At 36.4% G+C, this 18,273-nt stretch overlaps 1 protein-coding gene across 1 annotated transcript in view; it reads left to right on the forward strand.

Moving 5' to 3' along the window:
• The window catches only part of ACACA (acetyl-CoA carboxylase alpha), a 1,007,059-nt gene that overhangs the window by 384,180 nt on the left and 604,606 nt on the right, over positions 1–18,273 (forward strand). The window contains exon 29 of the mRNA XM_053706820.1: positions 16,268–16,291. Within this exon, the coding sequence (XP_053562795.1) occupies positions 16,268–16,291 (24 nt within the window). The remainder of the gene's footprint in view (positions 1–16,267; positions 16,292–18,273) is intronic.

Genomic DNA, 18,273 nt, shown 5'->3' on the forward strand with positions numbered 1-18,273 from the left:
TAGATACTCACATCATTATACTGCACATAATATTCATCAGTGTATAGATACTCACATCATTATGCTGCACATAATACTCATCAGTGTATAGATACTCACATCATTATACTGCGCAGTATACTCATCAGTGTATAGATACTCACATCATTATACTGCACATAATACTCATCAATGTATAGATACTCACATCATTATACATAGATACTCACATCATTATACTGCACATAATACTCATCAGTGTATAGATACTCACATTATTATACTGCGCAGTATACTCATCAGTGTATAGATACTCACATCATTATACTGCACATAATACTCATCAATGTATAGATACTCACATCATTATACATAGATACTCACATCATTATACTGCACATAATACTCATCAGTGTATAGATACTCACATCATTATACTGCGCAGTATACTCATCAGTGTATAGATACTCACATCATTATACTGCACATAATACTCATCAATGTATAGATACTCACATCATTATACATAGATACTTACACCATTATACTGTGCAGCATACTCATCAGTGTATAGATACTCACATCATTATACTGCACATAATACTCATCAATGTACAGATACTCACACCATTCTATTGCACAACATACTCATCAGTGTATAGATACATTGTTATACTGCACAGCATACTCATCAGTGTATAGCTACTCACACCATTATACTGTGCAGCATACCCATCAGTGTGTAGATACTCACATCATTATACTGTGCAGCATACTCATCATTGTATAGATACTCACATCAATATACTGTGCAGCATACTCATCATTGTATAGATACTCACACCATTATACTGTGCAGCATACCCATCAGTGTATAGATACTCACATCATTATACTGTGCAGCATACTCATTATTGTATAGATACTCACACCATTATACTGTGCAGCATACCCATCAGTGTATAGATACTCACATCATTATACTGTGCAGCATACTCATCATTGTATAGATACTTGCATCATTATACAGTGCAGCATACTCATCAATTTATAGATACAACATTATGCTGTGCAGCATACTAATAATAAGATAACAAACTGCAAATTAGGGACATATATGTGGCAGGGTTAGGCTTGTTATGTTTTCAGGACTGGAATATCCGTTTGCAGCAATAAAAACTGTAGGTATTTTTTAAATTAAAAAGTCATGATTTCTTAAAAATTGATGTTGACTAGCAACTAGCTCTGCTGATTGGATCGCAACAGTTTTCACTTTGGATCAACAGAGGCACTGACATGATAAAACTTCTCTTAAACCTTACCGTCATTTGTTTTTGTGTTTTGTTTTCACCCTAGCATAGAAGACTAGGGAAGACGTTTTGGTAACCCACATTTGTAATTGAAAGGACATTGAAATTTTTTCTTTTGTGTAAAATTGAGATTTGCCCTCACTCCCTAAGGAGGCCAAAAAGCAAATTCTGTAACCTGCAAATCATTAGCTGGTTAAGGCAATTGGCCGCATTTTGAAAACCTATATTACAGATTTTGCTTTTTGGCGCCTCTAGGGAGTGTGGGAGAAAGCACAATTTTTATAAAAACCCAAGATATATTCCTTTAACAAAGCATTGAGCTCCTCTTTTAGCGTTAACCACAAGGGTAGAAGCAGGCATTTGTGCAGTAATAAAATACTCTATACATCTATCACATGGTAGTTTGAGAAAAATCATAGTTTTCACACACAAAGATTGTTCCATCTAAGACCAGTTTTGTGAGTTGCCCAGCAAACAGTTAATTAGGGCAACTAGCAACCACTACACAGTTCAGACTGCAAGGTTGTGGTTCCCTTATTAACTGTTTCACTGCTGGACTGCTCACAAAAACTAGCCTTGGAGGGAACACTGGTGCCAATTTAATGTGGGTCCCACTACAAATACAGAGAGAAGTGAGAATGTTCTGAGGGAAAGTGGTAGACAGTTCCCTAAATCCGAACCATTCCACAAAAGGTGAGACATTTTGGGAGTTGTACTGGAATCTTTTTGAAATATATAAAGGAAAACCAGTTTTAGTTTTAGAGCTAGGGTCCATAATTATTTATTTCAATTCATGTTATAAAGCTTGGCTGGTATTTTTTTTTTTTAATTCAATAAGTTTTTATTGGGTTTACAATTTTCACAAAATGACATCCAAAATTCAAGTTTAACATAATAAACAGAAAGCAATATATGAAAAAGGAAGGTAATATGGATGTTATAAACCTACCCGAAAGTTTTAACAATTTTTTGAAAAACAACAAGTTTAATAATTTTATAGAAAGAAAAAGAGAGGGAAGGGAAAAGGAGAGGAGGGGAACCGGGAGTATGAGTTACTGTAGTGATCCCGTTTGCGTGTGAAAATTTAGGCCAGAGTTCCATCCACAGTCAGCCTATTCTAAGGGGATAGCCATTATAGTGAAATAGTCATTCTTAATCCAAGAGTTAATTAATCGTTGGTAGCTCCGTCGTTACTATGATCTAATTCAGAGAGTCCTTGCTCCCAGATAAAGAGCATGTCAATAATGAAATCTCGTTTACCTATGTAGTGATAACTTTGTTTTTCAAGAGCTAGGACATGTTCTACCTCTAATATCCACTGTGCATGTGTAGGGATTGTTTGGGTTTTCCAAAGTCTGGGTATTAGTCTTTTTGCGCAGGCTAGCATTAATTGAAGTAATTTTGTGCGGTATGCACAGTGAAGTGGTGGAAGGAGATTAAGGGGAATGAGGCTAGAACTTAGAGTTATATGTGAGCCTAAAATCTTGTTGATACTATATTCTAGTTGTCTCCCGATGTCAGAGATGAGTGGGCAGTCCCTCCAAATGTGTGTCATAGTACCTATACCTCCGCATCGTCTCCAGCAGGCAGATGAGGCTGTCAGATAGATATGTCTGAGTCGATGTGGTGTCAAGTACCATCGGGCCAATATTTTATAATTCATTTCGGCTAAAAACAGTGAAGTAGACGTTGAATGAGATGCCTTGAAACAAAGCCTCCAATCATCGTCATTAACATTCTGTGTTATTTCTGCATTCCATTTCGTGAGATATGCAGGTCTCTGCGTGGGAAAAGACCCTTTGAGCAGTTTATATGTTAGTGAGAGGTGCTTTCTCTTACCGTTAACGGTCTAAGGACATTGTGTTTATGTATACTATTATTAAGTGCTTACCAGTTGTGAAAGGGAGAGCCCAGGTCATTATTTAATGATACTCTGTCCTTGATCACCCCTGAGTCTAGTAGTATATAAATAGGTAAATTATGCAAGTATTCTATGATATTCGTATGGGTAAAAGAGGGATGTTGTAAGAAAATCTGGTTGCCCAAAAGTGGAGTTAGAGGGGAAACTGAGGGGGAAATTCCTTTATTGTGTGTAATCACATAATCCCACACGTCAAGAGTGGCCCTAACATAGCAGTTTGGTATGCCAAGGGTGGTCTATGATTTTTAGGGAGCCATGCAATACCCCTCATACATTTAACCTGCAACAGAGAACACTCAATCTGTACCCATAGTGCATTAGGATGAGAGTGGGTCCAAGAAATCACCCTAGCCAAGTGAACGGCCCTGTAATAATTCAGGAGATGCATTAAGTCCCCCGTCATCCTTGTTTAGATAGAGTATCTTGAGATACTCTAGGTTTTTTATAAGACCAAATGAATGAATTGAGCATTCTCTGTTGAGTATGTAAATATGAGGCAGGAAGGGCCATCGGCAATGCCTGGAAAAGATACAGATACTTTGGTATTATAATCATTTTAACAGTATTTACCCTTCCCATCCAGGACAAATGTCCCTGTTTATGCCAGCCTTCAAGGAGAGCTCCCACTGATCGTTGAAGACTAATATAATTAGATTAGTATAGCTCTTGGGTATTGCTAGGGATCGTTAGACCCAAATACTTAAGTTTATCAGTTATCCTAAATGCGGTATGACACTTTATAAAGTCAACATCATGTGAAGGTGTATTTAATAGCATTATTCCCGATTTCTCCATGTTAATGGAAAAGTTGGATACTCGTCCATAGGACTCTAGAGTCTGTATCAAGGCATGGAGGGTGGTAGACGTGGATTGGAGAGTAAAGATCACATCGTCCGTGAACAACAGGCATTTTTGATTAATTTGTTTGTATTGTATTCCAATTATCTCGGTGTTTTCTCTGATTTTTATGCCTAAGATCTCAATCGTTATAGCAAATACTAATGGTGACAACGGGCAACAATGACGAGTTCCGTTTGTTATGGGAAAAGATTGTGAGACAGTGCCATTTATCTGAACCCTTGCTTGGGGTCTTGAATATAGAGCCAGAATTCTGGACAGAAAACTTGTAGAGAAACCAAATTTCGACAGGGCCCCCCACATAAAGTGCCAGTTGACTCTGTTGAAAGCCTTCTCTGCGTCAGTTGATAAAAGAGTAAGAGGGGTCTTATTGTCATGTGAGGCCTGTAAAGAATGCAAAACTCTAATAGTATTATCCTTTGCTTCTCTCCCTTTGACAAATCCCACCTGTTCCGGGTGTATAATATTTGGTAAGATATTGTTCATACGGTTTGCAAGTATTTTAGCGTAAATCTTTATATCAATATTTAGCAGTGATATAGGTCTATAATTGCCCGCCTGGTTACTCGGTTTATCGGCTTTCGGAATAACCGTGATTAGGGCTTCTAATAGGGATTGAGAAAAGGCTTCGCCTTTGTCTATTGAAGTAAATAACGTATGTAGTGATGGACCCAATTGAGGTTGGAGCAACTGAAAAAATTTAGCCGTTAGGCCATCCGGACCGGGGGACCTGCCATTAGGGAGTGCTTTAATAGTAGTTATGATTTCTTGAAGCGTTATAGGAGAATCTAGGGAGTGTCTGTCCTCGTCTGTAATTTTCAGGGTCTCTAAATTGTTTAAATACTTCTATACTATTGAGTTTTTCCTGAGGTATATTAGGGTTAAGGTTATAAAGTCTAGAGTAATATGAAACAAAGGTATCTGCAAAAAGCTTGGCTGGTATTTTATAAAATGAAATGTGGCAACACTGCTTCCAGGACATGTGACTGAAGATTGATTCATAAATCACAATTTAAAGCACAGTTAGAATAATCTTTGGATTAACGTATCATGAGCTCCATAGATATGTAGCAAGGGTTAACCAGAATACTCTTAAAACGACAATATTTTCAGGCAAGCTGGTAAAAGTTATATGTATTCAAAACAGCTGCAGGAAGACCCTTTCAAATGGGTTGCGCTTTATCTCCCCACAATAAGGTTGATTGCTGCTGCTTAGTTGCTTACATAGTCTTTCTATAGCCAATACTGCAGTATGGACATTTTCATTATAGATGGTTGTTTCAGCAGGCCACAAGACAAAACAAAGGTAAAGAGGTTATTTGTAAACCATTGAATGCATTCTGGCAGGTAAAATGGATCAAGAGGAACACTTTAAAGGGATGAATATATTATAGTAGAATGTCCCTTTAATGTTTGTATTACCTGCTTGTTTGTAATGTTGATGCATTTGAATCTTTAAAGGGGGATTCTAGTACAAAAATGGCATGCTCTTATTCATTAGATCATGACATGTTTGCAATATTGATGCTCCAGCTCTGTGTGTTTAAAGGGACATTTAAACCCAACATTGTTCCTTCATGATTCAGATAGAACATTTCCAATTTACTTGTATTATCAAATGTTTTCTTGTTATCCTTTGTTGAAAAACAGGAAGTTAAGTTCAGGAGTGTGCATGTTCGTGTGCAGTAGTTTTGCAACAATGTTATACATTAGCAAGAGCACTAGACGGCAGCACTATTTCCTGTCATGTAGTGCTTCCAGCATGTGCACGCTACCTACCTAGGTATCTCTTCAACAAAGAATATCATGAGAACAAAGCAAATTTGATAGTAGGAGTAAATTAAAAACTTTTTTAAAATTGTATTCTCTATCTGAATAATGAAAGAAAACCTTTGGGTTTAATGTCCCTTTTAACCTCCGCAAATGGTTTAGACACATAGTTAAAGTCTGCCTCATAACTCAACCATCGCAGCTGCTAAGCTCAACATAGGCAGTGATTGGCAGGATCATGTGACTGTTGCAGCTGATTGGCTCACCAGCTGTTTCCTGCTTGGGACCTGCAGTTTCCTGTGACTCACGAACGGGGCTTTAACTGTATGTTTTTTCCCTTTTGCTAGGGTTAAACACATAGCGTTGGGGCATCAGTAGTGCAAACATTACATGCTCTAATGAATCATGCAATGCAATTTCTGCAATAGAACAACCCTTTAATTGTGTGCTACATGATTTATTTTATATATACAGGTATCCCTCAGTTTACGCCGGGGTTAGGTTCCAGAAGGAATGGTTGTAAATCAAAACCATTGTAAATTGAAACCCAGTTTATAATGTAAGTCAATGGGAAGTGAGGGAGTTAGGTTCCAGGCCCCTCTCAAAATTGTCATAAGTAACACATTATTTTTAAAGCTTTGAAATGAAGACTTTAAATGCTAAACAGCATTAGAAACCTAATAAAATAATCACACAACAAATACTTTACTTGAATTTTCTGCAAACAGTTCTTTCTATGCATTCCAATCTGGACTGATTTATAGACGGAAGATCTTGTTCCTTTGTAAGCTGCTCGATAGCTCAGGTCTGGTTAAACTGATTAATTTCAGCTTGCTTGGCTTGCATATATTTGCTGCAACACAAGCTGACAGCTCCACCTACTGGCTATTTTAATCAATGCACTGCTTCTCAATGCTTTTCAATAGCAGTCACATGACTGAAAAAAAAGGTTGTTATTCTGAAACGGTGCAAATTGAACCGTTGTAAAACGCGGGCCACCTGTATATATGTGTGAAGCAATCGTAGCGGTTTTGCACTGAAATACTACCAGAAAAAGGTGCGTTCTTGTTTAACAAAAACCTGTGGTCAGCTATTTTAAAATACATTATCTGACATAAACATTTTATTGTTTTAAATTAACCATTTCACAGCCAGGTTTTTTTTTTTACTTGCATCTGTCTGGCACACACTAAACACATTTTATACATTCATATAAATATCTGCTATTTTTTATTTCTTCATAGATCACAATCATAGGTATTTTCCTTGAATAATAGTTTTTGTATTTTCCCCATTAGTGGTTTGCTTCCAGCAAGAAATGGAAAGAAATGTTTATTTTCAGCTTGTTTTTGAGTCCCAAGGTTTTTTTTCCCCAAGCAGATTATCACTCTGTATTTCTCAGTTCTAAAATCTGAAGAGGTTAAATAAAGAGTATGCTACACTGCCCATTTGTACCAATATTATCAAGTGAATTAGTCCTATAGCCCCCTCTCTCTATTTAAATGCCCCATTACAAAAGGCTTTGCCTGTGCGACGCTCTCACCCAGTGGGAGGGAGTCAGGAGCATCTTCATATTAGGACAGAGGACACCAGCAGCTGGATTTAAATGTGGTTAAATGGATACCAGAGGGGTCTTTTTTTTTTTTGACAGAAAGACATGTGAGGGGTTTGCCTCAAAGGATGTGTAAGGAGAAATCTCAATATGAAAGTCTGTAGCTGACTGCTAAGTTTGCATTGAGATGGCTTCTGCCTATCTATGATAGCTAAAAGGGGTTATTTAAAAAAAGAAATAAATTGTAGAGTGGATGAACCAGATTAATGTCCATTTTCTCTTGGATCCCTGTGGATTTGTTTGAGAGAAAAATTATATAAGTATAATTACTCTAGCTGTGAATTGTAAGCAGGTGAACTATCTACCATGGCTTAGCATTACTGGGGGAGATTGTTTTAGGCAAGTGGACACCATACCTAATGAACATTAGTATAAAATTATTTATATTTAGCATCATTCTCTACATAAATGGAGAAGATATTTACCATTTGTAATGCATTCATTTTATTGTGACTGAAGATCACAGTCATTTTTGAGCTTGGTAAAACTTGGTACCTGTAGACAAAGAGACCATAGAGGTTTAAATAAATGGTTTTGGTTTTGGAATACACTCTAGCACAGTGTTTCTCAGCTCCAGTCCTCAGGACCTTTAACAGGCCACATATTTATTACTAGTCCTAAAGCCTGTTTACACGGGCCATTTTTTGCCGTACAGCGGTCTCACCCCTTGCTCTCTCTCTCCCCCTCTCTTTTGTGCTCTCTCCCCCTCTCTTTTGCACTCTCTCCCCCTCTCTTTTGCTCTCTCTCTCGCTCCACCTCTTTTGCTCTCTCTCTCTCCCCCCTCTCTTTTGCTCTCTCTCTCCCCCCTCTCTTTTGCTCTCTCCCCCCCTCTCTTTTGCGCTCTCTCCCCCCTCTCTTTTGCTCTCTCTCTCCCCCCTCTCTTTTGCGCTCTCCCCCCCTCTCTTTTGCGCTCTCTCCCCCTCTCTTTTGCGCTCTCTCCCCCTCTATTTTGCGCTCTCTCTTGCTCCACCTCTCTTTTGCTCTCTATCTCCCCCCTCTCTTTTGCTTTCTCTCTCCCCCCTCTCTTTTGCTTTCTCTCCCCCTCTTTTGCTTTCTCTCCCCCTCTTTTGCTTTCTCTCCCCCTCTTTTGCTCTCTCCCCCTCTCTTTTGCCCTCTCTCTCCCCCCTCTTTTGCGCTCTCTCTCCCCCTCTCTTTTGTGCTCTCTCTCTCCCCCTCTCTTTTGCACTCTCTCTCCCCCTCTCTTTTACACTCTCTCTCTCCCCCTCTCTTTTGTGCTCTCCCCCCTCTCTTTTGCACTCTCTCCCCCCTCTCTGTTGCTCTCTCTCTCCCCTTTTTTTGCTCTCTCTCTCCATCCCTCTTTTGCTCCCTCTCTCATCCCTCTTTTGATCTCTCTCTCCCCCCTCTCTTTTGCTCTCTCTCTCTCCCACCTCTCTTTTGCTCTCTCTCTCTCTCCCCCCCCCTCTCTTTTGATCTGTCTCTCTCCCCCCTTCTCTTTTGATCTGTCTCTCTCCCCTCTCTTTGCTCTCTCTCTCCCCCTCTCTATTGCTCTCTCTCCCCATCTCTTTTTCTCTCTCTCGCCCTCCTCTTTTGCTCTATCTCCCCCCTCTCTTTTTCTCTCTCTTCCCTCTATTTTGCTCTCTCTCCCCCTCTCTTTTGCGCTCTCTCTCTCCCCCCTCTTTTGCGCTCTCTCTCCCCCTCTCTTTTGTGCTCTCTCTCTCCCCCTCTCTTTTGCACTCTCTCTCTCCCCCTCTCTTTTGCGCTCTCTCCCCCTCTCTTTTGTGCTCTCTCCCCCTCTTTTGTGCTCTCTCCCCCCTCTCTTTTGCGCTCTCTCCCCCCTCTCTGTTGCTCTCTCTCTCCCCTTTTTTTGCTCTCTCTCTCATCCCTCTTTTGCTCTCTCTCTCCATCCCTCTCTTTTGATCTCTTTCTCCCCTTCTCTTTTGCTCTCTCTCTCCCCCCTCTTTTGATCTGTCTCTCTCCCCTCTCTTTGCTCTCTCTCTCTCCATCCCTCTATTTTGCTCTCTCTCTCCCCATCTCTTTTTCTCTCTCTCTTGCCCTCCTCTTTTGCTTTATCTCCCCCCTCTCTTTTTCTCTCTCTTCCCTCTATTTTGCTCTTTCCCCTCTCTTTTGCTCTCTCTCCCCCTCTCCATCTCTCTCTTTTGCTCTCTCTCTTTCCCTCTCTATTGCACTCTCTTTTGCTCTCTCTCCCCCCGCACTTCTTTTTCTCTCTCTCCCCCGTCTCTTTTTCTCTCTCTTCCCTCTTTTGCTCTTTCCCCTTTTATTTTGCTCTCTTCTCCCTCTCTTCTGCTCTTACCCCTCTTTAGCTCTTTCCTATCTCCCCCTCTCTTTCTATTTCTCTCCCCTCTCTTTTGCGCTGACCGTGCCCGACCACACCCCCTCAAGACCGACCACACCCCCGGCCATGCCCATACTCCCATCCGACCATGCCCACGATCCCGCCCAGTGACGCCCACTTTTGCCCCACCTTCGCAAACAGCATGTCAGGTAAGGCCAGGTGTGTTTGTCCTGTGCTGTCTCTACTTAGCATGACAGCTTCGGACAAACGCACTTGGCCTTTTATATTATAGGATATCTTAACTAGAGCACAGGTGAAATAATCAGCTTATGGGTGAGAGCAGGTTAGTAACCATGGTTACTGATCAGCTGATTATTTCACCTGTGCTTTAGTAAAGATATAATTAATATGTGGCCTGTTAAGAGTTCCTGGGGACTGGAGTTAAAGGGACAAAAAAAAAAAACATTTTCTTTCATGATTCAGATACAGAATACAATTTTAAACAACATTGCAATTTATTTCTATAATTTAATTTGCTACATTCTTTAGATATTCGTTATTGAAAAAATAGCAATGCCCATGGGTGAGCCAATCACACGAGGCATCTATGTGCAGCCACCAATCAGCAGTCACTGAGCCTATATAGATATGCTTTTCAACAGAGGATATCTAGAGAATGAAGCAAATTATATAATAGAAGCAAATTGGAAAGTTGTTTCAAATTGCATACTCTTTCTAAATCATGACAGGAAATATTTGTGTTTTATGTCCCTTTAAGAAACACTGCTCTAGCATAGCAGGAAACACCTACCTGGAATAAATGCTAAATACCAGGAAAAACAAAACAAAACAAAAAAAATGTGTATGGATTGCCCTACTACAATAACCATAGTTTACCAGTAAGGGAAAAAATACAAATCCGGTGATAAAAAGTTACTAATATATTCTGAATATTAATGATAAGGAAAATCCTAATTGTATAGGAAAATCCTAATTTTTCACTGTTTAAAAAAAAAAAAGAAATAATTTGCTCAACCCTACAGCAAATTACGTGCTTGTCTTTGGTGAAAAAAAAAATCAATGGTTGCCAAAACGTCTATAAGAAATTAATAGTAAATAAACATTATTTATTTATTTTTTATTTATGTTATCAAAAGAAAATGTCTTCTGTTTGTTTTGTTTTTTATGGAAAAAAAAATAAGCAAAACATTCCTAAACACACTAGATGCAATGGGCCGGTTGTAATACAAATATTATTTATTACTCTATTTAGAATATTTTTGGTAAATTTCAGCATGGTTTATTACAGTCCTAATCAAACATTAAAAAGCATGGGAAAAAACTTACTTAAACTTCCCAATCCCCTTGATTTCACTAGTGATGTCATTGGTGATGTCATCAACAATGCCATGTGTAATTCAATTGATAATGACCTACAAAGCTTTAAAGACATAGGTGGCGATTTTGGAATTTCCATGCTCTTTGTTATATTTGATTGATATTGTTGCCCTTAAAGATTATATATTATTATTATTATTATTAATTTTATTATTATATATTGTTTTTTTTTTGCAGCAAATGAATGATAATATCAGGGCTCAAAATTTCAAGCCCTAAGATACTAGCCAGCCCAAAATGTTACTCGCCACTTTTGATCACACCCATACCACACCCTCTAACCCCCTCTTTGCATATGTTTAGCCAAAGTGAAACAACTTATTGTAAAGTAATTTTTAAATATTGTTAATGTTTTATAACCATAAATTAAATAATTCTACATACAGTAATAAATTAACAAAAATTAGTGCATAGCAGTTAGCAACATCAACTAGATGTTCTGAGGAAGACAATAGCTGGACAGAAAAATGTTGTTAAAGGGACAGTAAAGTCAAAACTAAACTTTCATGATTCAGATAGGGCATGCAATTTTAAACAACTTTCCAATTTACTTTTATCATCAAATTTGCTTTGTTCCCTTGGTGGTATTTTTGAAAAGCTAAACCTAGCTAGGCTCAAACTGATTTCTAAACAGTTGAAAACCGCCTCCTAGCTCAGAGCATTTTGAAAGTTTTTCACAGTTAGACTATGCTAGTTCACATGTGTCATATAGATAACATTGTGCTCACTCCCGTGAAGTTATTTAGGAGTCTTCACTGATTGACTACACTGCATGTCTATCAAAGGCACTTAGATAAGGAGGCTGTCTGCAAAGGCTTAGATACAAGGTAATCACAGAGGTAAAAAGCATATTAATATAACTGTGTTGGTTATGCAAAAACAAGGAATGGTGGGTAATAAAGGGATTATCTATCTTTTTAAATAAGAACATTTTTGGTGTAGACTGTCCCTTTAAACTGAGAGAGTGCAGAGAGTGTTCAGTGTTAACATTAAAGGGACAGTCAACACCAGAATTTTTGTTGTTTAAAAAGAAAGATAATCCCTTTATTACCCATTCCCCAGTTTTGCATAACCAACACAGTTATAATAATACACGTTTTACCTCTGTAATTATCTTGTATCTAAGCTTCTGCTGACTGCCCCCTTATTTCAGTTCTTTTGACAGGGACATGCAGTTTAGCCAATCAGTGCTCACTCCTAGGTCACTTTACGTGCATGAGCTCAATGTTATCTATATGAAACGTGAACTAATGCCCTCTAGTGGTCAAAATGTATTCAGATTAGAGGCAGTCTTCAAGGTCTAAGAAATTAGCATATGAACCTCCTAGTTTTAGCATTCAACTAAGAATACCAAGAGAACAAAGCAAAATTGGTGATAAAAGTAAATTGGGAAGTTGTTTAAAATTGCATGCCCTATTTAAAACATGAAAGTTTTTTTGGACTTGACTGTCGCTTTAATGTGAGGTCATAGCAGACCTGGAAAAGTTGTTTTATAATTATCATCTCTCATCTATCTTTCTCCACCCCTCCTCTCTTCAATCTCTTTATACCCCCTCCCTTCTCACTTAGACCATATCTTCTCTTTACACTCTTTCTCCTCTCTCATATCTCTTCACTCTTTTTTTTTCTCCACTCTCAATTTTCCTCTCCAATCTCTCTCTGCCCCTGTTGACCCTCTCAGAAGTAACAGTCTAAGCCCTAATGGGTCCATATAGCCCTAGAGCAATATTATATCCTAGCCCTTTCATCGATACATAATATCCCTTTAGATAATATTTGTAGCAGGTAGCCTAAAATTGATTAACTTTTACTCGCCACTGTTAAATTTTCACTCGCCAATGGCTAGTGGCCTAGTAGAAATTTTGAGCCCTGATAATATATATAGATAGATATAAAGAGTGCCATTTTTTCAACACATAAATACACAATTTAAATACGCTGGGAAACCTAAACATTTCCGTGACTCACTTTATTGCGGTGGTCTGGGACCAAAACCGGCAATATCTCTGTGGTATGTCTGTATAATAATTAAATGATGAATGATGACCATCATATTATCTAACTTTTGTAATGAAAAGGAAATGTCTTCTGTTTTTTGTTTAGTGAAAAAACCTATAACCAATACATTCCTAAACATACTAGATACGTTTGAACATTTACTACATAACATAGAAAAAAAGAGGCTTCTCTGCCACTATAATTTAATTTTCTAATGAGAATGTTTTTGCCTTTAATTTTAACTTGAGCAGACAGTAATTTGATCAGCTTTTCATTTAAAGTTAATTTACAGTCTAAAATGGGAAAAAGAAACGCAATGCATTATATCTATTATATCAATTTCTTGTATTGATGCGTCTACAAATCACACATATTTACAGTTTGCATGCCTCAATATGTCATAGATTTTTATTTATACATACAGTTGAGTCTACATGATTAAATTCTCAGTAAGGAAATATGTTACAAGTGTACCTCTCCCCTGGTCTTCTCTACACCTCATTAGTCTCTGCTTTCTGTGCAAAAACTAAAAAAAAATAAAAAATCAAATCAATTTAGTTGAATGCATAGTATTAGTGTTGTGTTATCATCCACTTACAGCTACAATTTTTTGCATATCTGTGTATTTCTTGTTGTCTGTACATATCAGAAAACGTATGCATAATAGACCTAATAATATTATTTAAGTTTGCTACAGATGTGCAGGCTTGTCAGGGGCGGAATGGAACATTTGTAATTTGGAATATATATCAGTGACACTAATGCAAATAGAATGGAAGTAGATCACTTTTAATATTTAGCTATAAAATACCCATATTATTTATTTTATCTTGCGTTTTAAATCGTATTCTTTATTACTGATTCATATTAATGATTAAGCTTATTTCTAATGAGTTGAATCTAATTGTTAAAGAAAATCTGTGTTAGAATGGATAGATTATTCCAAAATTCTGTAATCAGACTGTTGATTTGCCATGGATAAATGACCATCAAATACAGTAGAATTGCATAATCAACAAAAGCATAATAAAATGACAATGCAGTAACACTTACTTTTAATTTCAAATGATCTGTCGATTTTTCTTTCTAACGTCTTTCTTAAAGGGACGTGAAACCTAAATTTTTTCTTTCATGACTTAGAAAGAGCATGCAATTTTAAACAACTTTCTAATTTACTTCTATTATCTAATTTGCTTCACTCTTTTGATATTCCTTGCTGGAAAGCATATCTAGATAGGCTCAGTAGCTTCTGATTGGTGGCTGCACACAGATGCCTCTTGTGATTGGCTCACCCATGTGCATTGCTATTTCTTCAGCAAAGGGTATCTAAAGAATTAAGCAAATTAGATAATAGAAGTAAATTGGAATGTTGTTTAAAATTGTTTTCTTTATCTGAATCATGAAAGAATTTTTGTTGGGTTTAATGTCCCTTTATCGTCAAATGTTAACATTTCTTTCAATAACCCTTTTCATGTGACAGCTGTCAACCAATCAGACCCATGTACTGTGAACTTGCTTATGCTTAGGAGATTTGGCCTCTAAAAGTATGCAAATAAAATGACTGCACAGTTTGATGTGTGTGTATTTGTATATATATATATATATAAATATATATATATATATATATATATATATATATATGTGTGTGTGTGTGTGTATATATATATATATATATATATATATATATATATATATATATATATATATATATATATATATATATATATATATATATATATATATATATATATATATATATATATTCCTTTTTTTATTAGATGCTGTCTGAATAATCACAGTTTATATTTTTTTATATTTATTTATTTTATGGTTTTAATGACCCAGAAGATTGACAAGGTATTGCAACAGGTGCAGTGCAAACAGGAAAATGAGCACTGTATGTTATAACACCAGAGATTCTACAGTTTTATTTACTGAATATGTCTATTGCACTTGAACTATATGTTAATTATTTGCAGATAGAACTCAAAAGCATTTGGGAGATACACAAACTGTAATTGTCCCAAAAAAAAAATGTATGCTAGATATTTTAAAGGGACATTCCAGTCAAAATGTAAATGCACATAAATATATTACATCTTTGAATAGAAACATATTTGCAATATACATGTATTAGCAAAAATTATTCTAGTAAAAGTTAGGCACTGTTTTAGTGTTAACATTTTTCTGTGCATGTGAAGCATAGCTAGATATTGTCAGTGCACCAGTATTTAAAATACTGCAGCTGATCAGAGCGTCAGTGGGGCTTGTATCATGTCAGCAATTAACATAAAGTCATTATCAGATGGTACAAGTACTTTAGTTTCTCTGAGCAAGTGCTGTGTTTAAAATACTGGTGCACAGTGCATACCTAAAGGGGCACTGAACCCACATTTTTTCTTTCATGATTCAGATAGAGCATGCAATTTTAAGCAACTTTCTAATTTACTCCTATTAGCAAATTCTCTTCATTCTCTTGGTATCTTTGTTTGAAAAGCAAGAATGTAAGGTTAGATGCCGGCCCATTTTTGGTTAACAACCTGGGTTCTTGTTGATTGGTAGATAAATTCACCCACCAATAAACAAGTGCTGTCCATGGTCTGAACCAACAATTGTCTGGCTCCTTAGCTTAGATGCCTTCTTTTTCAAATAAAGATAGCAAGAGTACGAAGAAAAATTGATAATAGGAGTAAATTAGAAAGTTGCTTAAAATTGCCTGCTCGATCAGAATCACAAAAGAAAAAAATTGGTTTCAGTGTCCCTTTAAATACAATTTTGAAACAGCTATGACTTTTTTTAGAAGCATTTTTGCTAATACATGTTTATTATGAAAATGCTTTTATTCAAAAGTAAAATATTTCCATGTGGATTCCATGTATTATATGTGTGAGGTTGAAGAAAAAAGGAAAATTATTTGAAGCATATTATAAAAACTGTTCAATCAGTTTTCATGCTTCGAGAAAGATACGTATTTAAGGCATCTCGTTGAACAGAACAGCAATTTTATATTTGATGTGCACATGCCGTGATTTGCTGGCATACATGGGCAGAACAGGGTCATTAATCAAGTTACTGTGAACCTCCCAGCTACTGAATTCTAGTTGCATTTCTTAGTAATGATGCTTTAACTAACCAGCCAATAATTCACTGATGTTGTTTGATTACAGAGGGAACATCCCAACGCTTAACAGGTATGGCAACCGGCTTCTTTTCAATTACTGCAACTCAAATGTCTGTGGTGATTAATAAGTAACAAAAGCATGTAATGGTATAAAGAAAAGAGATGCAACCAGCAAATGGCTACAATTAAATTAAAGGGACTTAAAGGGACACTGAACCCAATTTTTTTCTTTTGTGATTCAGATAGAGCATGCAATTTTAAGCAACTTCCTAATTTACTCCTATTATTAATTTTTCTTCGTTCTCTGGCTATCTTTATTTAAAAAGCAGGAATGTAATGCATAGTATCCGGCCCATTTTTGGTTGAGAACCTGGGTTATGCTTGCTTATTGGTGGGTAAATGTAATCCTCCAATAGCAAGCGCTATCCATGGTGCTGAACCTAAAATGGGCTGGCTGCTAAGATTTACATTCCTGCTTTTAAAATAAAGATAGCAAGAGAATGAAGACAGATTTATAAGAGGAGTAAATTAGGAAGTTGATTAAAATGTCATGCTCTATCTGAATCATGAAAGAAAAAAATTTGGGTTCAGAGGAAAAAAAAGAAAATGCTCTGTTTAAGAGCATTTTATTATTGCACTGATAATTGAATATACTGTATGTGTTTAACCCCTGCAAAAGGGAGTAAACATATAGTTAAAGGGATAGGAAAGTCAAAATTAAACTTGCATGAGTCAGATAGAGCAGGTCATTTTAAAACCATTTTAAATTCACTTCTATTTTCAAATGTGCTTTGTTCTTTTGTTATCCCTTTTTGAAAAAGAATACACACATATCCTACACTAGTGGGAGTTAGCTGCTGATTGGTGCCTGCACACATTTGTCTCTTGTAATTGGCTGACTAGATGTGTTTAGCTAGCTGTCAGTAGTGCAATGATGTTCCTTTAGCAAAGGATGACAAGAGAATGAAGCAAATGTGATACTAGAAGTACATTGGAAAGTTGTTTAAAATGGTATGTTCTATCCAAATGATGAAAGAAAATTTTGGGGTTTCCTGTCCCTTTAAAGTCAGCTATAGAGAAGCAATGCACTACTGTGAACTAGCTAAATGCATCTGGTGAGCCATTGAAAAGAGGCATTTATGTGTAGCCACCAATCAGCAGCTAGCTCCCAGTAGCCTACTTAGGTATGCTGTTTCCAACAAAGAATACCTAGAAAATGTAGTTAATTTGGTAATAGAAGTAAATTGAAAAGCCTCTTAAAATTACGTGCTCAAATTAAATTTTAAATGTTATGTCCCTTTAATACAATTTGTCACTAGTACTAATTACAGTATATGTAAAAAATGTGGTAAAATATAGTGGTGCGTATATTGATAGAACAAATGTGCCTTCTGGTTATCATATTATCTAACAATATTCTGTACCCATATTAATGAATCAAAATAGTTGCATCATTTTTGTGTTTCTCATAATCTAATCTGTACAATTATCATTACCGTATATTTTAACAAGTCACCTGGTTGTATCTCTAAATATTGCAGTGGTTTCTTTACTAACTTTAATACTGTGTTTGAAAATATGTTTTCAGTTTGTGAACAAATATAATAAACAAAATATGCACAATACTGTTAAAAAAAACACATAAAAACCCCCACATAAAATGTTAAAACAAACAAAAAAACTAAAAGCATTCTGATTCTTATACAAGTTAATACGATTGGAGTGAGCTTTATTGAATTAAAAATAAAGATAAGGCACCTGATCAAGCCACAGTATGTGTGTGGTCATTGAGTAATAGGAAGGAAAAATTTTGCGAATGCATAACGCATATTAATGAGTAACTACTGGTGCTCAGGCAGATTAAAATTAAACAGTTTCTGAAGAGAAATTGCCTTTGTTCAGCAATATTCATACAAAGAAATACTGATATATGCTAGTCCCAGAATGCAGCTGTGCTTTTTGTATGATAATATACAACTGACAACATGTTGACATGCTAAATCTTTATATTGTTTGTATATTACATGTATATAATTATTTATGTAAACCTTG

Source organism: Bombina bombina, chromosome 3 (assembly GCF_027579735.1).
Source record: "Bombina bombina isolate aBomBom1 chromosome 3, aBomBom1.pri, whole genome shotgun sequence".
Classification (NCBI taxonomy): Eukaryota; Metazoa; Chordata; class Amphibia; order Anura; family Bombinatoridae; genus Bombina; species Bombina bombina.